Source organism: Histoplasma capsulatum, genomic scaffold (genome assembly GCF_000149585.1).
Source record: "Histoplasma capsulatum NAm1 scaffold_1 genomic scaffold, whole genome shotgun sequence".
Classification (NCBI taxonomy): Eukaryota; Fungi; Ascomycota; class Eurotiomycetes; order Onygenales; family Ajellomycetaceae; genus Histoplasma; species Histoplasma mississippiense.
In genome coordinates this window covers 36,730-61,554 of record NW_001813982.1, presented here as the reverse complement: position 1 = coordinate 61,554, position 24,825 = coordinate 36,730, and the positions used below count along the sequence as shown (strand labels likewise).

Below are 24,825 nucleotides of genomic sequence, written 5' to 3'. Positions count from 1 at the left end.
TGACGCATCTTATGATGGGTGGAAGAATGCGCGAGATGGCCGTAGTACATATATTTTGCCGGAACCACGGGCTGATTCCCACCCAAGCCCAGTCAGGCGGGCGGTTGCCGGGCAGGTTGTCATGCAGAGCTTAAAGCGGCTAGGCATGCCCCAGGAATCCCGTGGAGCTTAGACAATGTTGAACTTAGCAATTTGCGATTCCTTATATCTCAGCGCTCCCTCCGTGGATGATTGATCCTTTTCTTCCGCCTGCCGACCGCTATCCCTCTGAGGGTTTGTTTCAGTGGCTTTGGAAGGGGGGATGTCATTGCACATCTACATTGCTCACACGGGCGAGCAGCTGTTGGCTGACCCGGTTTCGTTTGCGTCGTGCGTTCTATCCCTTCGTTAACAATCACGTATAAACTATATTCAATCCTTGAAAAAGATGTCCAGACACTAATATCATTTTTTAATAGACCTGATGCGTTGCGAACATGGATCTCCCGGAAGATCTCCATGCCTGCCCAGCGACAGATTTTGATGACTGCTAGTGGGAGGAATGTTAGGCCTCAGACGCTTGCAACGGAGGTAAATATAACTGCGATCCTCTATTCATAATGTGACGGATATTTTGCCAACTAACTCCAATAGAATGAGATATTTGTTTACGATCGGCTATATATAAGCGACGGCACTGTTAGAGATCTCCCGGTGATCACGCCGCCCGAACGTTTCACTCCCGAAACCCCTGCCGATACCCTCGCAGATCAGAATAACCTGCAAGCATGGCGGAATCTCTACATGGCACGGAGGGCATGGGCCTTGAATCTGGCGGCACAATGCGCTCCGATCAGCAGAGCCATCGACGACCAGATCGAGCACACCCACAATATCAACCGCGCAGTCGATGTCGCCTTGGAGAATCTGAAATCGCATGTTGGAAACCTAGAGCATAAGTTCCAGGAGGCCCAGTCTTGGGCGAATGATTTATTGAAGGAACAACAACTGGCGTTGGATGGGTGGCGGAGCGCATTGACAAATATCGAAACTATCCCAGCGAAGAAAGATTTCACGTTCCTACGACGACCATCAACGCCGAAGAGGGCGACAGAGCCTCAAACTGGCACTCTAAAAGATTATATTGATGTGGATCGGATAAAGAGTGCTGCATCGCAGGTATCCTCCGTTTCTCAGCGTTTTGCTCGTCGTATGGATGAGGTTGAGAAAGCGGTTCACGAGGTGGTTTCAGACACGGAGTCGCTGGTTGAGGCGTCACATCCATCTCCCCAAGAAAATGCAAGTGGGTATATGGAGGAGATTGAAACAATTGCCAAGAAAATTGGATCCGATTATGAACATGTATTGGCCCTTCCTAACTCCCAGAAGACGTTGGCGAGTGTTTCACGGATGGCATTGAATCACACAAAGGATCTCCTACCCTCCATGTTGGAAATGTGTCTCGAAATACAGACCACCTTGGAACTGTCCATAAAACAACGGAACTTGGCCACGAAGGCCGCAGTCAAGCGCATGCAGAAAATCTCCAACATAGAGTCTCGATTAGCTGGTGTCCAAACAGAACTAACAAATCTAGATGTTGAAGGAGACGCCTTCGAAACGTTATATGAAGCTTCCCAGTTGCCTATGATTTACGGGTCGATTCTCATCGAGGCTGTCCGCCGCCGTGAATGGAATGACAAAATGAAAACCGATTCTCTAAGTATCGCTGAAGAATTAGCGGTCTTCCGGAATGAAGAGCAACGCCGACGGAAAAAATGGATAAAAAACATGGGTAACTTTCTCTCATTTTCCGAAGACACAATCCCCAGTATAGAGATAAATTTGCAGAGTGGCCAACTACCTGGATGGCCAGAAGTTTCTCGCAAGGACGTTGACGCCTATATCGAAGAGTTGAAAACGAAGCCTGATACCAACTCTGCCGTTCGAGACCTAACACAGCTCTTGAAAGATTTGGATGCACCTACTCGACAACAGAGACGAAAAGCAAAGGCATTTAAACATGGAAGTGTGTTTGATATCGGCCAAAGCTCATTTCTTAACCGCGGGGATGACATGGTTCGGAACCTGAAGGATGAAAAGATGAAGCTCGAAGACAGGTTAAAAGCTTCGGAGAGCCGTATACGGAAACTAGAAGACCTTCTCCATCGCCAGAGTCAGATGAGTCGCCCTGTTAGCGCAAATTTTGGCTTTGACATACCTATTTCTCCAGCTTCACCTCGCCCGGATGGACTCTCAAGGAGGTCATCTGTATCCTCCCGGCGTATGTCGTCAAACCAGACTCCAGAAGACAAGGCTTTAGTGCAGCGAATTGTCGGTCTGGAGGCTGAACTTCTTGCAGAGAAAGAAAACGTATCAAGACTTCAGAAGGAAGCACACTTGGAGCGCCTGTCAAACAACGATAAAATACAAGAGGCCCAGTCTACTAAGAAAGATTTAATGGACAATTTGGAGGCACAACAGCGGGAATTTGAAGGTGAGAGGAGGTTTCTGGAATCGGAGGTGAAGTCGATTAAAATCAAGCTTGAAGAAGCTGAAGAGGAACTGGATAAGGTTATGGATGCCCGGGAGCACGACAAGCTTGTTGCAGATGAACGAGCTGCCGCGCTACAAACGGAACTCGAAACCCTGCGAAATGCTACTACTGAGGAGATAGCCGATTTCACGTCTGAAGTCCAGGCTCTCCGGGAGAATAGCGACAAGGCCAAAGCCCACAACACCACGCTACAAGAGAGACTTGAAGAAATGGCGCGAAACCAACGAGACTACGTAATCGGCTTACAAACTGCGCATGCGCATCTATCTCCAGGCGGTTCTGCCCCTGAAGATCTAACTTCTCTTATTAGAGCCATTGAAGTTCTGTCGGAAGGGTTGGCTATTCATTCCAAGGGCGTCGAGGAAGCATCTGCCAAGTCCAATGAGGAAAACAAGTGTTTGTTAGAGAGAATAGAACAAATGGAAGCTGAATCCAAGGAGTTGAGAGCAAGGCTCGCAGCTGAAGAATCAGAACGATCCAAGTTGCAAGCAACACTAAATGAGGAAGCGCTAAGACTTTCAGCAGTCAGAACTGAATTAGAAGATGAACGCGAACAACTCAACATACTGAGATCTAAATTCTCCGCGGGAGAAACTGGTTCAGAGGCGCTGAAAGAGCGAGTTGCGGAGGAGGAGCGCAAAGTTGCCGCTTTAAGGGAAAAGCTCGTCGTTGCAGAATCTCACGCGCAAGGTTTCGAAGATGAGATTCGTACATGGCAAATGAAGGTGAAAACCCTGGAGGAAAATGGGGAGCGTAACACTAAGGCAATCTGGGCGAAAGAACTCTCTGAAAAACTCTTCTCTCATGTGGGACAGTTCAGCCGGGTACTGCAGCAACTCGGCTTCACAATTATTCGACAAGATAATAAGATGGTCATCTATCGAGCCTCTAAGGTCAACAACAGCAGTTCATTGCTTGGAGAGAGTGTCAGCTCTCCATCGGCTACTCCAATGACTCACGATCCGAAATTAGTAGAGTGGGTTAATACGAACAATCGGGAGGAGGAGCAGTCAAATTACACAGCGTTCATCACCGCAATTAATGAGTTCGACGTGGAGCTCTTTGGCGAAGCAGTCGTTAAGCGAGTCAAGGATATCGAAACGTTAGCACGTAAGTGGCAAAAGGAAGCTCGGGGGTATCGGGAAAAGTCACACCGTTTCCAAAGCGAATCTCACGAAAAGATTGCATATCGATCGTTCAAGGAAGGGGATTTAGCGCTGTTCTTACCAACGCGCAACCAGGCCATACGATCTTGGGCCGCATTCAACGTTGGTGCTCCCCACTATTTCCTTCGAGAACAAGAAGTGCACAAATTACACACTCGTGACTGGCTACTTGCGCGGATATCAAAGATCGAAGAGAAAGTGGTGGATCTCTCTAAATCTATGAACGGCGCAAACCCGGATCGTCGGTCCATCGGGGAAGCAAGCGATGGTGCATCGATAGATGACGATAACCCTTTCGAACTCTCGGACGGTCTGCGATGGTATCTGCTCGATGCATCGGAAGAGAAGCCTGGTGCTCCCAGTACACCTGGGCTAGCTAAGAGCACTGTTGCGTCAGCCCATGTGGATGCGACAGGCAGCATCCGTTTAAAAAGGTCAACTAACGGTGGAGGAGCAACGAAAACTTTGACGAAAAGTCTCGATAGTCGACGGAACAGCTCAACATCGAAAATAGGCACTCCGGTGCCTACGCTGCAATCAGCCGAGTCTGCGGGGGATAATGTTTTGCCAGCAGCGGGAGATGCAGGTGGCCAGCAAAGGAGAGCGGAGGCACCTATTTTCGACGAGGTTCGCAGAGATCTCTTATCGGGTCCCTCAAAGGGAGAATGAAAAGAATTCAAGATTTATGAGCGTTATATGCAAATTTATTATTGAATCATGAAAAAAAACATGTTTGTTTGTCGGCTGATGATTTTTTGTTTTTTTTTCTTCTTTTTCGCCCGCAAAATAGGGTACTGGTTCTCAACCTCGAACTCCCAATCCACACCATAATGGTCGTGGCCCCGCCGTCCCCACATCTCCTTCGCCATCGAGCAAGCACGCATCGAGACCACGCCCGTGGGAAAAGTTGTGGTCCTTGGATTACCGCTCTGGGAGTTCAAGCAACCACAATTGAACAACCACAATGTTATTGGCGCATAGGAGACCGAAGCATAACAACTGCTTTCAACCTGTCTGGCAAAGAGTGATTGAAAGGCAAGAGAGGACCCTGAGATTTATTTCAAAAACCTCATGCCAGTTCATTCCTTTATTGGTTTGTTATTTCTAACCTGCCAAAATGAACAAAGCTGACCCACTGCCACCCCAGAACTACTTAACATTTTGCAGAAGAGGGCTCAAGTGAATAACTATCCACCTTTCACATTTCCTCTGGGCAGGGAATAACAACAGGTGGGAATATATAGATATATACAAAACATGAGATAGAATTCTGACATGATCACCATCAACTTTGTTGTCTGCATTCAACCCAACTGTATTTTTAATTCTCCTTTTGTCGTTACTTATTTTATTTACTATGCATTCTAGTTTTCACCTTGCCAGTCTGCAGGTAGGCAAAGGTCAGCCTTTTTTTTTTTTTTTTTTATATTTTTATTTATTTTTATTTTTATATTTTTTGGACTAAGCATGATTCCCCTAGGGTGTTTCGCTGTTTATGTATTTAGTTTCCCTGCTCATGCATGATATCACTCTTCTTTTCATTGTCCCTTTGCTTTTACCTCCACATTTACTAGTGGATAGAACACTCAATGTTGTTGGATGTTTTACAGGATAACAACCACATCAATAGAACTATGTTCAAAATTAAGTCTAATCCAATTAAGCCATGTAATAATTCCCATGAAAAAAAGGTATACAAACGCCGGCAACCAACCCTTATTGTTGGGTATATTGCTGGGTATAAAGATGAGGTGTATATGATCTGGAAGAACAGAATAAGATAAATAGATGAATCTCCATGCAATGCATTTAACCTTCCTCCTTTCCAGGATCACAACCCATACCTCCTAAATCGCCCAGCCCGTTCAAAAACTCGTCTGCCCTCCTCTTTACTCTGAGTTCTTCGATCTTCCTTCGTCTCTCCTCCTTCGCTTTTTCCCTAGCACTCTTCTTCTTTGCAGTCGCATCTCTCTCACCGAGAGTTTCATTCCTGGCCTTCAACAATTCATCCATCTCCTCTTTGCGGGCCGCCTCATCTTTTGAAAACGCGTAGAACCCTGTGCCCCTAGTGCGGACTTCCGCTTCGGCATCATAATGAGCTTCTGGCGGAGGGGTAGGGGAGCGATCCCGCGCCTTTGCAATATGTTCCATGCGCGCGGAAATATTTGCATCTGGGTTGAAAGCCGCGGATTGGACTGTGGAGCCATAAATGAGGTTTGAAGGACGCTTCGGTTTTGCTGAGGGGAGGATGTTGTAGTTGGTGAGTTTTTTACTGTCGTTGTCTGGGTCATTTCCGTCCTCAAAAGCTGCAGTCCGTGGTGGTGGCGCGCTGCGTCGCTGAAGCGCTGCCTCCGCCGCTTCTGCACGGGTACCCCGACGCGAGCGACCAAATTCATCAATGTAGTCGACGAGTAAAACACCTTCCTTCTCACGGTCGTCATCATCGGCATCCCTACCTGAACCGCACGGGGAAGCTGGGCTTTGTGCCCTCCGCATCCTTCTGGCCTCTTCCTCCGCCCACTTGCGATCAAAATCGACTAGGCTGTTACTCTCAGCCCGCCTCGCTGCATATGCTGCAGTGTTTCTCAAGACGCTTTGATCTTCCTCCTCATCGCTGCTATCCACCAGATGCTCGCCTTTCTTCAAATCCTCGTATAGTTTTGCCTTTTCGGCCAGTCTTCGTTTGGAACGGTGGAGCGTCTCCTCATCAACATAACCAATGTCTGCTCCGCGTTTGTGGACTTGATGAATGACATGTGGCGAGTCCCCTGATATATCTGCCGCGGCGCGTTTGTGCGCATTCTTGTTGTGGACGGTGAAGATATCCGGTTTTGATCGGGACGGTCGGGGCCGACCTTTGGTCAGTGGCTTCGTAGAGGGAGATGCGGACGGATATGATTCTTTAGATATGAGGGCGGAGAGATGAGTGGTGAAGGCTAGAGTGGAGGAGGACGTGAGGTCTTTTTGCGAGGCGGTGGATTTGGGGCGGCGGATGCCATATAACGATTGGGAATCCGTCGGCATGATTTGGATAAAGGGGGGTTGAAGCTAAGTTGAAGGCGTTATGGGAAAGAGAAAGCATGTATCTAAGATTATCATAGGTCGCACCCATAAGCCATGGTTAGGCTGTAGGATGAGCTGAGCGATGGATGTATATGTATCTCTATGACGCTCCCGTAATTGACGATTGAGCACTTGGTCGCTGACGTGATTGGATCGCCGCTTTTGCTCCCTACATTTCTTGCCCCGCCACAACTTCAACATCAATATTTTAACGATTCACGATCCGGGTAGCTGAGCAGATGCTGTTTTAGAATCCACATTTGTGTCTTGGAATGTTTCAATTGCTGCTAGTTCCTGATATATGAACTGTCTTCCTCCAATTGAATCCCCATAATGAGCCACAGAGCTGTCTACCTCGGAGTCATTGGTGAGCTCATATCCCTAAAAGCGAGGAATAGAACATAAAGAAAATCCTAATCTATCAAATATAGGCGTTGGCGGCGTTGGAGCACATTTCCTCACCCAATTATCACGACTCCCCAATGCACCACCGCTCGTCCTACTTGCCCGGTCATCAGCGACAGTCACATCTCCCGCCTCAAGTTATTCCCCCACGATTGACCCTGACAACTGGCAGTCCGCTTTCTCATCTGCCTCTCCCTTCACCAAATCCGAAAGCTGGAGCCCAGAGCAGATAGCTTCCTACCTGTCCCAGGCGCCAGGTCGCGTTGTGCTGGTAGACAATACCTCAGACCCCACAATCGCGGACGCCTACCCCTTCTTCCTCAGCAAGGGTATTAGCATCGTGACCCCGAACAAGAAAGCATTCTCCTCCTCCTTCGATACATGGAAGAACATCTTCGATGCGGCCGCCAGCAGCTCCTCTCTCGTATACCATGAAAGCACTGTCGGCGCCGGCTTGCCCGTGATCTCCACCCTCCGCGATCTTGTAGCAACCGGCGACCGCGTCACTCGAATTGAAGGTGTGTTCTCGGGAACCCTCTCCTTCCTATTCAATACTTTCGCCCCTGCTATAGCTCCCTCTGCTGCCCCTGCGCAGAAATGGAGCCAGGTCGTCTCCCAAGCCAAGAGTCTCGGGTATACGGAACCGGATCCTCGCGATGATCTGAATGGAATGGACGTTGCCAGGAAACTAACCATCCTCGCCCGGATTGCCGGGTTGAAGGTTCAAAGCGCTGAATCTTTCCCGATCGAGAGCTTGATCCCGGCGGAACTTGAAGCGGTCGCTAGTGCTGATGAGTTTATGCAACGTCTTCCTGACTTCGATGATCGGATGGATGCGGTCAAGAGGCAAGCAGAGACTGAAGGGAAAGTTGTGAGATACGTTGGCGATGTGGATGTCCTGGGTGAGGCTGTTAAGGTTGGTCTGAAGAAGTTTGACAAGGATAGTGCCATTGCGGGCCTAAAGGGAAGCGACAATATTATAAGTTTTTATACTGAAAGATACGGGAATAACCCTTTGATTATTCAGGGTGCTGGAGCTGGAGGTGCTGTTACTGCTATGGGAGTTTTGGCGGATCTTATCAAGGTCCTGGAGCGGCTACACTAGAGGTGATTAGGGTGGGTGCTGATAACAGGCATTTTGGTCGCGTCTGGGGAATATAAGAATGACAAATTGAAACGAAGTCAATGTATATTTAATAAAATATAAAGGAAGGAGAAAATTTAGACAGTATGATACATTAGAAGATTAGAGACTTAGCTTGCCACTTGTAACAAAGCGGTATCTATTCAAAAAATGCCATATACATCCAACGATATGTTATGAAATTGTCATCAAAAAAAATTCCCTTCCATATACACAATATTCTAGAGAAAGAAAATAGCAGTCAAATGACTTCTTCAACTCCTCAGAAACTCCTTGATGGCTTCTCCCCATGCTGGTACTCGTTTATAGACCGCCATTTCTGGGATGCTGCCACTTTCAACACCATCGATTGCCGTTGCTAGGTCTTCGGCTGACCCTTCATCTTTAATTTCTTGGATGGGGTACCGATATGTATGGAATGAAAACACCATTGCCCCAGACTGAGGCAGACGATAGAGAGTCTGACGCTCACAACGAAGGAAGGTCTTCCATGATGGTTTCTCAGTTAGCTTATATTCGTTGAAACAATAATATTTTCCTACACGCACAGAAATCCACATGTCGTCTGCATAGGGGGGAAAAAAAGAAAAAGAGAAAGAAAGAAAATAGGCTCACATTATCAAGATCCACATCCTTAAGCTTGAGTTGAGTAATTTCCTCTTCTTTGTGTGCATGGATCCCCCCAAAGGGCGAAAACAGTTCTGCATCAACCGTAACACTCCAATTGACACGCTTGACATACTTGCCAGCTGGTAATTTATGGAAAAAGCGATCCATGCTCTTCTCGAGCTTTTGTTTATATCCAGGTACCAGCTCATGAATTTCAGCTAATGGTTTGCCAAGCTTTTCCCGTGTATCGAACCCTGAGGGGAAACATGCCGCATATGCCTCAAGGACGTACATGACATCATCCGATGAATCACTACGTAAGTCGTCACTGTCCTTTTCGTTATTCGCATGGTGATCTCGCTTCTGTCCTCTTTTTCCTTGGCCATCACCACCATTCCGTTCCGGGAGCAGGATCAACATGTCTTCATCCACGGATTTGATTAACGTTTCCAGAATGCTTCTTGTCGAACGGGTTGTGCTGATTTGTATTGGGAAAAGTTCCATCGTAGTCAGATTGCGGACCATGAGAGCAGGCCCAGTTTCAAAGTCTGTCTGGACAAGTTTGAACATCTGGGGGTATCTATTGGGGAGGTATATACCCATGATGTACCTGTAGAGCTCCTTAACAGCGGTACGGATTCGAGGATCTTCCTCATCATCCTTGTTCACGCGACAGACGACATCGGGGTACTTTTTGAGTAATTCGCGGCGTAGGTTGGTTCTCTCTTTGTATGTTTTGTCCATCAGGATGAGTTCATTGGGGTCGAGGTTTTCGAGAGCTGTTGAAGAAGTAAGTTGAATATACATTTACGCTTTTCCTTCTTGTTTACTTTGCTTTATCAGCCCAGGGCGGGCAGTGGTGGATAGGAACTGCATACCCATAGTGAGATGGTATTTGGGCTTGTATGGCCGCAATTTGAGCGGCTCCGTTTTTTCCCAATCGAACTTCCGTAATGGCTCAACGGGAGGAAAGTCTGAAGTACATAACATAGCGTCGAATTTTTTCTGACGCTCTATTTCTGCTCTCTGTTATTTTATTTTCAGGTGTCAGCTGTACTCGATACTGTGAGTCGTATATTTAATTCCCAACAACCAAAGCGGAAGAAAATTCGCCAGAAATAAGCGAGCAAATAAGTTCATTAAGGTGAGAATCGAAATAAGTAGTGATTAAAACAAAGCTTGATCTCAGAAAGCAGTAAAAAGAATTCAACGATCCTGCATAGGGCTATGCTGCAGCTGGATATATTGGCGATGACTGTCATCTCACAGCGCCAATGGCTCTTGCACGCATTTTGAATGCATGTCAAATAGAGGTAGAATGCATATAACAGGGATGATAGAATATACAATAGCAATATCGAAATGGGCAGGCTTACATGCCTTATTAGATTTGTGTCTCTGCAAAACCATCACAAGCAGTGTCACCAGTACGACCTTTGTGATGGTGTTCATGAGCGAGAAATATTGAACGAGAAGGTCCATCGCCTTGGTCATCTGAGCCCGGAAGGGGACAGCTTCGATCATCTGTGATGCCCGGTCCATGATGCTTGATGGCTTTCTTCCTTCTCATCAAGTGCGTTGTCGGATGGGAGGTCAATTTGCGATAGTTACAGCATCGGAGCGGATACTGAGCCAATTCCGCCGCGGACTTTGACTATATCACCATCTAGCGAAATAAAAGTTAATAAATGAAAGTGTCAAACTCGCTCGGAGGAATTTCTCGTAGCTGTGATATGAAGGGTAAATGCGACTGAGATATTTGTCGCCCCAAGGACCGCAGCGAACGCCAAAGATCGACCAAATGCGGAGTTTTGTTGGTTGCGGAGAGAATGAGGCTTAGTTATTCGTCCGTCACCGGCGCCAGCATGGTTTAGCTGGGCCTTGTGCACACCTATCTGTGGAGCAGTCTGCGCCAACTCTTTATTTAGGTTAAGCCATCTTTTTGCGCTCTGCTATCGAAGCCTTCAACATGAAGGTGCAGTTGAATATGTATCTAGCTATAGGTTATGAAACTGGGAGCTTTCAGGACCACATAGTAACTTCAACAAAACAAGAAAAGAATGTAGGCAATGTAAGGGACAAAACTAGACACATTGATCTCGTAGAAGTCCCAATAGCGAAACAACCGGGTTCACAACTGCCATGTGCGCGTCGAATCTGAACGGCTTCAATTCGATGGGGTGATCCTCGGATGCCTAATTCTGATAACGTCGAAGGTATTCAAGCAGTTCCAAAATAGGAGCAAGCAAAGTACAGCCTCATTCCCTTATAATATGCTGCTTGACCTGGAGTAGGCTGTGGGACAGTAACGATGTCATTCTGGAGGCCCACCCCGCCTAATTTCCAAAATCTAACTCCGTGTGTATCTTTCGACGATCTTTTTTGGAAAGATAGGACCCAGGTTCGGTCATCATGATGGCAGCCTTTCCCATAGCCCTATTAGGCGCATATCAGCCTACATTATTCTCTCAAGTCCCGATCAAAAAGGGGATTCTCTTCATCCATCAGGGAAGGCTGCCGATGTTGGAATCCCCTGCATCACTGGCTGAATAGACGGCATAGGCGAGGCAAGCGGGATAACTACCCTGCCGTTAAAAAGTTTTGACAACTGTTTCCCACTCTAGATCTTAGGGAAGTTTACAATAGTTATTGAATAGTTAAGCGACAAGGCTATATTTCCATATCTACATCATCATCATGTACACGCACTTGGGAAATCAAATCATATTGAACTAGTTATTCACTTTCACAGAAAACAAAAAGGCGATAAAGTTTTTTTAAAGCTTTGAATTATTCTAAGGCTCCCACTGTGTTAATTGACTATGTATGACTGTGAGGGTTTCTACGGAATTCTTAATTATATATACATCATCGATTTAACAATCAATATGTATATGTTGACGTATCTTGTCCAGACCGAATGCTGGATTGCCTGTGCTGTGTATATAATAGAAAGGAGTATGTTATCAAACGAAAACTGGTCATCCTTGTATAAATGGGTCAATTTGCCAAGAAAACCTACCTTTTACTGCTCTTATATATATATATATATATATATATATATTCAGCAGATTGCGTGCACTTGTAGACCAATTTTGACTCCTCTGTATTTACGAGGACATCCACATCAAGGGCTTAACTACTATGGATAACCCTGCCCAATTATAAGCTTTCGACTCAACGAATCCGAACAAAGAAAGTCTCTTTTGAGGCATTTTTAACTGATCCTCGATCATCTTCTTCGATGCTTTGCAAGTGACCATCCGCCAAAACCAAGAGAACCTAGAATTTTTTCTGAATCATCACGCGCAGAGAGAAAATGAATAAGCGAGCAATATCAGCCAAAAAAGAAAGAAAGAAAGAAAGAAAGAAAGAAGCAGAGTGTTGTGGCCACTGTATCATCCTCCCGAAATCGCCTGCGCATACATAAATCATATAGATACACAACATGAATATAAAATAAAATCTAGAAAGAGTCACTCTCGCTTCTCCATGTTCCAAATATCCAGAACATCAAACCCAGGTCTCATCAATCTACCTTCATCAATCCTGACAGTCCCCAAATTTTCAAGTTCAAGGAGGATGTGTAATTTTGCCTGACGGAGGGGCGAATCCGCGCCTAAAGAGTTCACTAGAGTACTTCGAAGCCGTGATGGTAAGGAGAGAGAGTAGCGGAGTCAGAGTACAATTCATATTCCTGGAGGACACGGTCGAGTTGGGAATCTGTTTTCGACATTTGTTATGTGTTTTTCTGGCCAGATTCCATAGAAGAAAGAGATATGAACTGAATAAAGTAGGCACCATGGGAGGGTGGGGGCTCGCAGGTGGCTGCTCATGTTTGATCCATTGGAGAGAAGGTGAATATGGTTGCTGCTGGTGATGGCGAAGGGGTATCCTATGCGATCACCCCCGATGCTATAGGGTGAAATGGATAATTTTTTTTTCACCTTCGGATGTACAGTACAGACAAGCTTCTCTTTAGAGCGTCAGATATCCTGTAGATTTGCAGCCAAAGCCGCAGCGCGTTTAGTCAGGACGGCGGACCTCTATTCGGAGAAATATAAGCTCAATGAAAATTAAAAACCATATGGGAGAAGAGTGTTGGGTAGCAAAATAAAAATTGACAACAAGGCTCATGGAGCGGAATCAATCATCTTCGATTGCATAAGATCAGTGACCTTGGCCATCGTTTCTATTGTAAGTTACGCTGCCTGTAAATGGCATGGTTAAAATGGACACTGCGAGCCAAGAAAAGGTTCTAGAAACGTTGAGGACGAGGTGCGTCAGATGCACAAGCCAGAGTTACAGACCGAGCTTTAAGTTAAGCAAAGTAAACCCCCATGCCCAAATCCCTAAGAAAAATGACAACCTAAACAATGCGTAAGAGAGACCAGAATAGCGGGGAAAACGAAACGGACAGGCAATGCACAAAAGCCAGGCAACTGGGGTGTCGTACGGAAAGCAAATAATAGACAGACAAGGACAAGGACGTACATCCGGTATAGAGTTTGCATAGTAGCGACAGTAAAAAGAAAAGGAGAATAGGCGAGTATGGCATCAAGGCCAGCTTAACATGGATACCAATTAATCGTCTCTGAAGTATAGAGGGGGGCATCTGGGCGCAATGCCCGGTTGGGATGGTGATTCAAGTTGCTGCAATATCTCAATGCCAAACAAATCGATACTTCGCCCTGCACCCCATTTAGGTGTGGCAGAAAAATCGGTTTCATGCATTTCGCATCGAGACGGCTCACAATTAGGACGGAGCTATCCAAATCCTCATCAATGGTGGGCCAATCTGGTCAATTTAGTATTCCAGCTGCAACTAGCTGGCTGGCTGGTTGGCTGAGTTATGTTGATAATCAGCATTTCCAACTTCTGATAGAAGTTTCAGAAGAATGGTCGCCTTGAAATAGGTGCGTAGCATCCGGAGCGGTGCGGGAAAGAGAGTATGTGTAGTCACCGAGAGAGCAGTAGAGTGAAAAGAGCGGCAACAGGAAATGAATCAGGCCTCGAGTGGTACATTCCTCCCTGTTTTTACCCTCCTGCATAGTCTCCAATCACATCAGGTTCCGCATACACTTTCCTATGCCTAACCCCATCCACACTGCCAGCCTCCCTATATTTCTCAAAATCCGCACACGCATCAGATTCATTTCCATTCCCATCGCTATTATTATAAGAACCATTATTACCAGCCCACTCGGGCGGACAATCCGTATCATTAACGCCTCGGTGTCCTTGTCCCTCATCACCATCATACAGCGATTTCGTCAAACTGAACGTCCTCCTCCTTCCGTCTGGCCTTTCGCTAAAGCTTGGGGCTTGGGGTCTCTGTCGGCCCCTCGCGCGGCCTCCGATGATAGGGATCTCATAGGTGAACGCGCGCCAGATGTAAAGCAGAAGATCATAAAGGATCAGGAATGCCCAAGGGGCGATGATGATTGTTCCTAGGATGATCTTGACACATCGAGTGGGGCAGAAAACGTGAGAAACTTTAAACACACAACTTCCAACAGATGAAGATGCGAAACAGTAGAAAATAGGCACAATACATACAAATACTCGAACTAGCGACGATTCAAATGCTGTCAGTCCTGGAGGGAGTAGAGAGTACCACGTCATGATGCTGGTTCCTCGCCAGCGGTAACGATAGGGCTATCCGGACCTGGACAAACGTTGACAGGAACGGGATTTAATCCACGCCTCCTCCTTTTGTTGCCCCCTCTCGTTCGACGTTATATAAGATTAAGTGCTATGGAAGCGTATATTGTGGCTTTGTCTCGCAGATCCAACGACTTGTCGCTTTAAATTGCCTGTTTGTATATCTTCGTTTTCTCTATTTCAGGCAGAAGAGGGAAGACGAGGGAGAAACTCATGATATTCTTAGCGAGCGCATTTATTTACTCCCAGAAACCCGGGAAAATAAATGAAGGAGATGAGAAGATGTCGTTTTTAATATTATCTGGTCACAGACGGGTTTCGCGCGACACAATCATGGCGAGATATATAGGCGTGTGAGGAGGTTCGACACGGGGTAGATACGTTGAGTCACTAGAAGACCAGAGTATTCTAGATGATGTTTGTATTTTCAGCGTCTAGATGTCGGGGAGAGCGAGGTGAAAGATGTATATTCCAAAGATTCCAAAGCGATGCTAGTATGGAGGAGGAACAAGAGCAAGCTCCCCAACAGCAGTCGTTGCGGGGGAAGGTAAAGCTCAGCTGTGAGCAGGCCGGCGGACCGCCAAGCATCGCCAATCATGACGCACTAGCGACGACCCTTTGGGCGAAAAACCTGGGAAATCACATGATTTTCACATCTATGGATTTGTTCGAGTTGAAAAGGGTCAATCTCTCCCATTCACTGTCTGTTCAACTGAGTCCGCGCGGGAGCATTCGGCTATGATCAGTTGGTATATGGACGCGAGCTCGGCTAATTATCTCTGCATATATGGACCTACTTAACTTAATCCACAAGCAAAGCAGCCCATCCTAAAACATATAGTGAACGAGCGAATATCGTCTCTCCCGGGTCGGTACCCCGAGCGAACGTCGTCATATTGAATGTCAACAATGAGGTGGTGCAGTGTACTGCGGTCGGGGCAATGGATGGCCCACGAAGAAGAGGACTGGCCAGTCACTTTTGACAGCAACTTCAAGAATTGAAGAATCCATGCTCTGCCGTAGGCTCACAGGGGAGTCCGGGGTTACGATTTCCCAGATACTTATGAAAAAACTTCGCCAATAGATCGAGGTCGTTTCTCCTATCATTCCCCAGGATGGGGTCATCAAATTTCAGGTGTCCGAGGAACTGAAGGAAAACAAGTCACCTACAGTTTTTCAACAAGACCTCTTGCTCTGAAACCCGAGCCCAGCGCATGAGATGGGGTGGGGGGGGGTTTCTCCTAAAAAAGTTCTTGAAGCATTTCCGGATCACTGAGCCAGAGTGCTGACCACACCTCCCGGGGAGACTGGAGACTCTGAAGTCCGTCTGACATGCCATTGGATATATAGATGGTTTCGAGGTCTTTAGAACGGACCAAGGCACGGGATTCACAAACTCCAATTCTGTCTGTACTAGCATCCCGGTGGGCCATCGCGGGAGGGCGTGTGCAGAGAAGCGCTGTGTTGGTTGATGAGTTGATATTCAATTGATAATGGCTTCATGATGCCTCTGCCTGATCCACGCCCGGACCTACACCAAGTTAATAATTTATGCCATTCCTTCCTTGACATTCATTCATAGCTCATAATCTCAACCACGCATGATTATGGTCAGGTCAAAAGGTAGTAATTTCAAATCTGCTTCTTACTGTATATATACCGTAATACCTATTTTCCTAGAAACATATCACATCATAATATATGACGTATATTGCATATCTAAAGATAGGATAAAAATTCCATCTGAGCGGCGTGATACTGTTGTTCAATGACTCTCGAAGCTCCAATGTTCTTAGAATATAGTTATTGAAAACGGCTCCTTCAAAAATGGTGGATTGGGTTATCTATACGACAAAAGGCTGGATCTTAAAAATAAATAAATACAAGAATGAATATCGCCTCTAAAAAATCGCCCCCCCCCCCCCACCCAAACCGTGTATGTACGAAAAAGAAAAAATCCCACTTTTCCCAAAACTCTAAGACGCCCCCAAAACCCCCATAAAACCGAACCAAACCCAAGATCTAAGCCTGCCAGGTATCATCATCAACGAAATCATTTTTATGTATAAGGAAAAGCCCAACTGACACAATAGTAAGCCCCTGGTTATTTAGTACCTTTACCCGTAAGATACCTCAAACGCACACACAGAAAGGTCGAAAGTAAACGCGAAGAAAAGAGCCACCCTCCTTTAATACTGCACACCCCGATACGTCTCATAAGACGTATCTTCATAACCCCCGCGCGTTCGCGGCAACCCACGTGGACCCCTCGATCGACGATTCTCCCACCTACCATTCGACGCAATGTCAGCAGAATGTTGAACAGGGCGAGCCTCGTCGTTACTCAGAAGCGCCCGCTCGCTCTCGTTATCCGCTGTCGCCCCAGAATGAAATTCTGCATTATCATCCCCCGATCGATACTCAGGGTTTACCGGACCGTGAGGAACTGGAGGTGGTGGACCTTGGCTATCGAATGGCTGGACGTACATACGGCCGCTGGGCCGCATTGCAGGTCCATTCCCTTGTACCCATGCTCCGTTCGAATGTCGCACTGGTGATGAGGCCCGCGAGGGGCCTGGGGAATCAAAACCGTTGTTAAAGAAGTTGCGGGGCGTGTGGGAGCGCTCATTTATCAAATCATCCGGCCGGCCGTAGATGCCGCCACCGAACTCGTCGCGGAAATCGGGCCGATCCTTGAAGTATGAGAAGTCAAGTTGGTTCTCCGGGATTACTTCAAAGGGCGCATCATGCGGAGAACTCGATGTTCGGCCCGGCTCTTTCGAGGACATCTTCTGCAACGCTATATCTGAGCTCTGACTAATGCCTGATGTGTCACCACCTTGTCTCGGTTGGAAGTTCTTCTCCAGCATACCAGCGGCCTTGGCAAAGACCATTGGAGTCATAAGGGGCTTGTAGAGTGCTGGATGACCAAATTTGGACGCGATTCGTTCAGAGGCTTTCTTTCCGCCTTGTCCAGCGGAGAGGGACTCTGCATCAGTGGGTATCCGGCGGCTATAGTACGTTAAGCTATCGTCGAAGGATCGTTTGCAGAACCATTTGAACGCGAGCATTAGGAAAGGGAGGGGGACTAAACAAAAGACCATTGTCCAGGTTCCCTTGGCTTTGACGACTAACGCAATTGCGAAGTTGGCGAGGATTACTGCGAAGACAAGACGATTGAAGAGGACACGCCAGAATTGGCCGCCGGATTCGGTTTTGGTGACGAACACATAGAGGAGAAGGTACTTCTTGAGCCAGGAATCCAGTGCGAAATAAAGTGCGGTAACGGGGAGGATGATTGGCTGCAGGGTCGAGAAGCAGAGAGCTATCGTCGCATAGAACAGAAAGTAATTGTAATAACTCGCGAATTGAAATGGGGGCGGCGCAGTCCATTCGATAGCCTGTCTGGGAGTCGTCGTCAAAAATCTCTTGGCAAACCAGATCCATGTCAAGTTGAAGATCTGAAGCAGGTCAAGGGTGGCGCCAAGGTTTCTCTGCAAGATCCAGGTGACCCAAAATGGGGAGACGTTGCAAAGGGCTGTCGCGACCTGGAAAAAAAATTGCCCCTTCAAGATCGCATCCCAAGTGTCGTCGTTGTTGTTTTTGGCTTCGATCACCGTAGCCACAAACGTCCAAATTGCTGAAAATATCGAAAATACCACCAAGTTGTTAAAGACGAAGAAAGCGTATAAGCTATGGATGACATGGCACTCCCGCGATGTTTTCGTGATGTCACCCGCCCGGATTGAGAGGCGCCGGAATATAATGGGTAAGACCAGATAGACAAAGGATGTCACCGCTGGAGCTGCAATACCTTGCACCGCAGCCCAGGTCTTGGGATTCGCGTAAAGCTCTTTACGAAATGGGGGCCAGACTTTGCCCAAGTTGGACAGATTGGATAAGAAAACGGCAATTAGAGCGTTAGGTGCGATCCACAATACAGTAAGTACAGTAGACCAGAAAAAATTGATTATGCGTTTCCATTTCCTGCTCTTTCTTGAAAGTGCGAGGTTTTCCCAAATGATATCATTAGGCCGTGGAGCAAGAGTAATTGAGGAGCCTCTTGGGTGCTTGTTTCGAGCAGTATAAGCTACAAAATGGGCGGCTTCGATGGATTCCCAGCTTGCGAACCCATAGGGCATAGCGTTCACGGTATTGATCGACTCACGAACGTGCTTGATCTCGGCCTCGAGGTCTCCAATGCGGGCTGTGAGGTAGTCGATGGCGTCGATTCTGTCAGAGCCACGAGTCGCCTGATCTGCTTTGAAAGGACGGCATGTGGGGCGTTTGACAGGCAATCGATCTGGATTTTTGAAGTATTTGGCAAGCACTTCTTCAAGCTGTCTAACTGTCTTTTCATGCTCTGCGATGAGTTTTGGTAGTTGCTTCATGTTGCGACCAATCGAAGTAAGAGGCACTGAAGATGTCGGGTTGATGTCGTCCACCAAGCGTAGGAGGCCGTCATCTGTCCTGAAATCGGGCGGTACATGTCTGATCTGTATCCAAAACCAATTAGGGCATGATCTTCAACAGAAAACACAATAGTAGAAGCTTACCAAAAGGGTTTTAGCATGAAGAGACTTTTGGTAGTCAGAGCTTTCAAAATAATGGCGTCTCAAGGCGGAAACAGCCTTATAATTCCGCCACAAAAAGTAGGCGACGACAACATCAAAGATCCAGAGGCAAACGACATGACTCCACATTGCACGAGTTGAGACAAACTGCGGAGTCATAGTTGCGAAGGCACTAATACCAGCAGGCGAGGAGCTCTGCGAAACGTTGACAGGAATCATCACCAAGCAGCCGATAACGCTCAGCACCAGGAACATGTTACGGCACATTCTGGTGAAGCGCAAGAACACTGTGGCATCAAGGCCAATGCAATCGACGAGGTTGCTCTCCTTCGTTTGTATAACAGGGGTGAGCCAAGCTAACAGACCCTTCCCCACGGGAGGAGGGCTATGCTTCCGGTCCGCATGTTTTATTTTAGGCGCGTAGACCAGCGAGTTGCGGGGGCGGACAAAGGAAAAGCATAAGGCAAGGACAATCGTCAGTCCCAAGGATGTACCAAACGAAGCCCAGAAGGCATTGAGTTGGAACTAAAGGCAAAGAGCAAAAGTCAGCTTAAGACAAATGGTCTCGGGAATTTGGATACGGAAGAGGATACTACGTACTGCAGCGCTGAATGGATTCTGGATGAGTTCCAGGAACTCTTCCGCGGAAGACTTGGCAGCGGCCTGGCGAGCCAATATAGCGCCCTCCATAGGGATCGGCAGCGGGATGGGATGGTTTATCCTGATCGACCAGTTGTTTTATATGCGGACATGTACCAACTTCACCTCGAAATGAGTGCCACAAGTATATTAAGTGTCATCTATACTGTTGAGGGTTTTGCCATCACCAGACCAAAACGTTGGAAGACTCCACGTGTCCAAATATGCACTAGAAGAGCGTGACCAAAGAAAGGTCAGCCTGCACAAGCTCGAGGATGTGGTAAAAAAAGAATGTAAGTATGAGGCTGGAGAATTGGAATTCAATAAAGCGAGTGAGACAATAATTAAGCGCGAAGGGATGTTATAAGAAGCACAAACGAGGCGCGGGGAAGAAAACACCTTATCAAATCCATTAGTGAACCAAAAACCAGCAGAAAAAACTTGAAAGTTTAAGAGAATTTGGCAAATATCCACGGTTCAACGTCCAGCCGGCCCGCACTGGACAAGCCTGTCCCTGTTTCAGCAGGAGAGCTCGCGCCAGAGCGATGAGAATAGCGCTGTCCATGTCTTAAGTGTCTGAGGCGATTTCCTTTTGACGTTGAACGGCTTGAAGGAATCTTCTAAAAAGTGTGCCCGGGATCAGAGAAGAATCCACGTATCATGGCCCCGGTATGGCATCAAGCTCACTGGCTGAGCTAGTTTTCTGCCAGGGGCCCAGGCCTCTGCACGCGGCCATCAGCTTCTATGATCCACCGCAGTGGGTCCTCTAGAAAAGCTAGCGCGCTTGGAAGAAGAGGATAGGCAAAAAAAAAGCGTGGCTGAACCCGAGCCTGAGCACTGATGATGCACCTGTCAGCGAAAACAGGATCCATGGCTAGAACAAGGAAATTTCCCGTACCTAGAATAGGTTTCATGGATAACTAGGGGTTGGTGAAGAGTCAGCAAATGTCACATTGCTCTGTTTGCAACCCCATTGTTCCTGACTCTCGGTAACAATCTGAAGATGAAGAACAAGAAGAGACGTTTCTCATCGTGTGCAGAAGGTGAGGTTGTGTCTTGGCCAACTGCTATATATCTCTGTTCTCCGACGCGTCAGGAGCGGGCCCCGTCGGCCAAATATATATATAATAAAATAAAATAAAATAAATAAAAAATCAATCAAAAGGTGTTGGCAACGGCGATCTCAAAGGGATCCCAGCGATCGTCGCGCCACCAAGAAAAAAAGCCTTTTAATGATGGCTAGAAGGGATTGAGGGGTCCAGACTCCAGACCAGTGGCATTGTCACATATATTAAGAAGCACCTACGTTCCTCGCCAGTGGAAACGAAATTTTGTGTTACAGGAGAGATCGAGGTGGTTGATATGTATTGTCTCCCTGGAACTTTCAAAACACTCTACTACTCTCTTTACTCCTCGCAGCTCATAAATACAGACAGAAAGAGATGTTTGCATCGCGTGGGTAGTAATTGGTGGGAAGTGCTGGATGAAATCCGAAAAATGCGCAGTCATCGTCTTCACCCTCCGTGGAAGCAGGGAGAAGATACAGCGAACAGACAATGCGGGAGTTATGTCGTTTATCATTGTCAGAAAATTGCTGGCGAGCTATTAATATGATCTGACATATCAAGATGACTGTTACTCCTTTTCCGGTCAAGTCTTTCCCAGCTAGATGGCTGTGCTGCTAATTCTCCCTCACCGAAACGAAACGTGAACATCCCAACCATATATATATATATATATATACGGAGTAGTGTTCTCATCAATATTTTCTCTAAATAAACCATATCGGGATAAATATCCCTGCTCTCCCTCCCCTGATCAACAAATCCAACGTTTGGGTCATATTTCTCCGACCAGAAGTGGAACTATCAGCTGCATCGTCTTTGGTTGTCTACTCCTCACGATGGTCCTTGAGCGTCACGCGTTCCCCTAGTTCCATACGGAACAGAATATCTAATTTCGCGACCAGGCAGAGTTTATCACCAGTGACCACAAAAGGTCCCTGGTGATACAGAATGTCAAGGTTGATTTGGGACATGCCCACGAGGCTTCCACAATGCAGCCAAAAAGAAATTGGTTATGCCTTCAGGGAAAGCATCTTCTCAAACAGCGGATCCTTTTCTGTCAATTTATCAGCAACAGACTCAGACCAGTGTTCCCAAACTTTCTATCATGCTTCTCGATCATATGGCAGGTAAGGCCCGATTCACATGTAGAACTTTTCTTCTGTTTGTTTACTCCATCTAGCAAAACAGTTACAAATCAGCTTCGAGATTCTCGCCATGGTCTGAATTGACCACTCGACGAACTCAAAGACAAGTAGGATTGTGACAGGTTGAGTCCAACCCTGCATTGACCATTGACTTCTTGTAGAGGCGTATTATCACTTGTTCCGCAGGACGAAATCGGAACTTTTTGGTAGCCGCAGGGGTAGCCATTCTGAACGAGCGAGATGGTGCGCGAGGATGAGGAGATTCAGTTTGGCGGAATGAGGTATCTGATGCCTGAGCCTTTTAATCTGGGAAGAATGATAAGATGCTGAAGTCAGGAAAATCGAGGTAGAATCTGAGGTAATAAACGGACGACCAACGCATAACTACCAACTTTTTAAAGGTGTCGCCAGCCCCATCAATTCCAACCTAGGGGCTCCTCGAACTTCACGACCGACAAGGGTAGCAAGGCAAGGCTACACTCGCGAGAGACCTCTGCGGATGCCAGGCATTGCCAATTGATGCCCTTGCCAGGGATGGTAGGCGGCGCTGAACTGGAGTGTAAATTATGATACTGAGGAGTATATAAATCCTACAGCTCCGATGGTTTACCAAATTCAATAAGAATAGTTAATAGGCTTATATATACAAATATCAATAATTTCAAATCTGATATTTATTTATACTACTGCATTTACATATGAATGGAAAATCTTAGCTACTATTCATCGGGTATAAAGAGAATATATTAAAAAACTCTTAAGAATTGGAGAAATTAAGAGGAGAGAGCGCTCTGTTATTTATATAAAAACCATTGTCAATAGTAGGCCATTTCCTGAAGCGGAGGCCCCTGGCAGAGGCAGACAGCAACAATAACCACTAGAAAACAGGAGAGGAAGAAGCGTTGCTTTCGCAGCCAAGATGCACGGAAAGGGCTTGCTTGCTTCCGAGAAAAAAGCAGACTTTGAATGCTAACTAACTACCGGCATGGCATTTATATAATACCATGGAAATGTTGAGTTAGCGATGGATAACTATGCGTCTGTCTGTCTGTCCGATGTGGATTGTTAATATCACCCATATGATTGCTGGATACGCCCCATGTATGCGATGCGCGGGCAGAATCGGAAGACTCGCCCACTGAAACACGGACAATCATCGAGCGATAACTTGTATTGTTGCTCATACTCCGCAGCGCCGGAACCAGGAAAGAAACCATCGCTGTGCGGCCACCCCGCAGTCCATACCTTGTTTTCTTTCCCTTTCTCTTTTCACTGTGTTCCCATATACCCAAAAGCCCTTCCCCCGCTGTACAATCACCAGGTGTGTTTTGGCCCCGTTCTCCTATGTATTTGTGTTTGTGTTTATATATTTTATCTTTGGATTTCTTGTTTGCCAATGTTGCTGTTATTTTTTGCCGCCTTTAACTTACCCCTCCATCACCACCTCTAACCCCTCTTATTATTATTTTTTTTTTTTTGTAAACCTCAACTCTTGTTATATATACATATCTTCCACTTCAATTGCCTTTCGATTTTCCCGTGGACTTCCCATCTTATTTCACATACGCTAATCTCGTCAATCCGGATGTCCTAGGTTTCCGAGTCTCCAAAGCTACCCGCCAGACCCTTATACAGTCATCATGAGCGTAAAGGACGTTCTCTCTCGCAAGACCGGCGTCATTGTTGGCGACGATGTCCTCCGCCTCTTTGAACATGCCCACGAAAATGGCTATGCGATTCCTGCCATTGTATGCTCACAATTGTCTACCTAGCCACACCAAACAGTCCAACTAATCCAATCGCCTTCTCCAATTCAGAATGTAACCTCCTCCTCTACTGTCGTGGCCGCTCTCGAGGCAGCCCGTGACAAGAAGAGCCCTCTCATCCTGCAGGTGTCTCAGGGTGGTGCTGCATTCTTTGCCGGAAAGGTGAGTTTCAAAAGACCCAAACCTGGTTTATGCAAGTAGCAATGAAAAATTTAGATCATCTAACATGAGATGTAAAAAAAAAAAAAAAAAAAAAAATCCAGGGCATTTCTAATACGAACCAAGAAGCTTCCATTGCTGGAGCCACCGCGGCAGCTCACTACATCAGAAGTGTTGCCCCCTCCTATGGCATTCCCGTCGTCCTCCACTCCGACCATTGTGCTAAGAAGCTGCTCCCTTGGTTGGATGGCATGCTCGATGAGGATGAACGCTATTTCAAACTCCACGGCGAGCCCCTCTTCTCTAGCCACATGATCGATCTGTCGGAGGAGTCCGTCGACTGGAATATTGAAACCACTGCCAAGTACCTCAAGCGCGTTACTCCCATGAGGCAATGGCTCGAGATGGTGAGTTACACATCCCACATGACCGACGTAAAAAGGCCAGAAAAGAAGTGGAAATTTTTTTTACGTTTTTTACTTTTTCAATGTATATTGATTGATCAATCTCACTAAATGCAAAATTCCTCTCGATTATTAAAATAGGAAATCGGCATCACCGGCGGTGAAGAAGATGGTGTCAACAATGAATCAGTCGACAACAACTCCCTCTACACCCAGCCTGAGGACATCTACGCCATCTACAAGACCCTCTCAGCCATCAGCCCCTACTTCTCCATCGCCGCCGGCTTCGGCAATGTGCATGGTGTCTACAAGCCCGGAAATGTCCGCCTGCACCCAGAGCTTCTCGCCAAGCACCAAGCCTATGTCAAGGAGAAGACCGGCTCTTCCAAAGACAAGCCTGTCTTCCTCCTCTTTAGGCGGCTCCGGCTCCTCCAAGGCTGAGTTCAAACCTAGTGTAAGGATTTACGGTGTGTCAAGGTCAATC

General features: G+C 46.8%; 7 protein-coding genes across 7 annotated transcripts; 4 read left to right on the top strand and 3 right to left on the bottom strand.

Annotated features, from left to right (window-relative positions):
- Positions 1-301: 301 nt before the first annotated feature.
- On the top strand, positions 302-4,371 carry HCAG_00016 (conserved hypothetical protein; the record flags this gene model as incomplete). The annotated part of the gene is made up of 3 exons (XM_001542920.1): positions 302-369; positions 459-570; positions 634-4,371. The coding sequence occupies 3 exons, from the start codon at positions 302-304 to the stop codon at positions 4,369-4,371; spliced, it is 3,918 nt and encodes a 1,305-aa protein (XP_001542970.1).
- A 1,140-nt stretch (positions 4,372-5,511) lies between these two features.
- Positions 5,512-6,726, bottom strand: HCAG_00015 (predicted protein; the record flags this gene model as incomplete). Its single annotated transcript, XM_001542919.1, has 1 exon — positions 5,512-6,726. One exon carries the CDS (start codon positions 6,724-6,726, stop codon positions 5,512-5,514), a length of 1,215 nt encoding a protein of 404 aa, XP_001542969.1.
- Positions 6,727-7,098: 372 nt separating this feature from the next.
- Positions 7,099-8,275, top strand: HCAG_00014 (predicted protein; the record flags this gene model as incomplete). Its single annotated transcript, XM_001542918.1, has 2 exons — positions 7,099-7,132; positions 7,197-8,275. 2 exons carry the CDS (start codon positions 7,099-7,101, stop codon positions 8,273-8,275), a joined length of 1,113 nt encoding a protein of 370 aa, XP_001542968.1.
- Positions 8,276-8,568: 293 nt separating this feature from the next.
- Positions 8,569-10,465, bottom strand: HCAG_00013 (predicted protein; the record flags this gene model as incomplete). The annotated part of the gene is made up of 4 exons (XM_001542917.1): positions 8,569-8,799; positions 8,930-9,702; positions 9,802-9,949; positions 10,271-10,465. The coding sequence occupies 4 exons, from the start codon at positions 10,463-10,465 to the stop codon at positions 8,569-8,571; spliced, it is 1,347 nt and encodes a 448-aa protein (XP_001542967.1).
- Positions 10,466-16,776: 6,311 nt separating this feature from the next.
- HCAG_00012 (conserved hypothetical protein) lies at positions 16,777-19,851 on the bottom strand (the record flags this gene model as incomplete). The annotated part of the gene is made up of 3 exons (XM_001542916.1): positions 16,777-19,083; positions 19,144-19,686; positions 19,762-19,851. The coding sequence occupies 3 exons, from the start codon at positions 19,849-19,851 to the stop codon at positions 16,777-16,779; spliced, it is 2,940 nt and encodes a 979-aa protein (XP_001542966.1).
- Positions 19,852-21,972: 2,121 nt separating this feature from the next.
- On the top strand, positions 21,973-22,532 carry HCAG_00011 (predicted protein; the record flags this gene model as incomplete). The annotated part of the gene is made up of 3 exons (XM_001542915.1): positions 21,973-21,994; positions 22,199-22,255; positions 22,336-22,532. The coding sequence occupies 3 exons, from the start codon at positions 21,973-21,975 to the stop codon at positions 22,530-22,532; spliced, it is 276 nt and encodes a 91-aa protein (XP_001542965.1).
- A 1,120-nt stretch (positions 22,533-23,652) lies between these two features.
- On the top strand, positions 23,653-24,782 carry HCAG_00010 (fructose-bisphosphate aldolase; the record flags this gene model as incomplete). Its single annotated transcript, XM_001542914.1, has 4 exons — positions 23,653-23,760; positions 23,830-23,940; positions 24,042-24,344; positions 24,483-24,782. 4 exons carry the CDS (start codon positions 23,653-23,655, stop codon positions 24,780-24,782), a joined length of 822 nt encoding a protein of 273 aa, XP_001542964.1.
- Between the last annotated feature and the right edge of the window lie 43 nt (positions 24,783-24,825).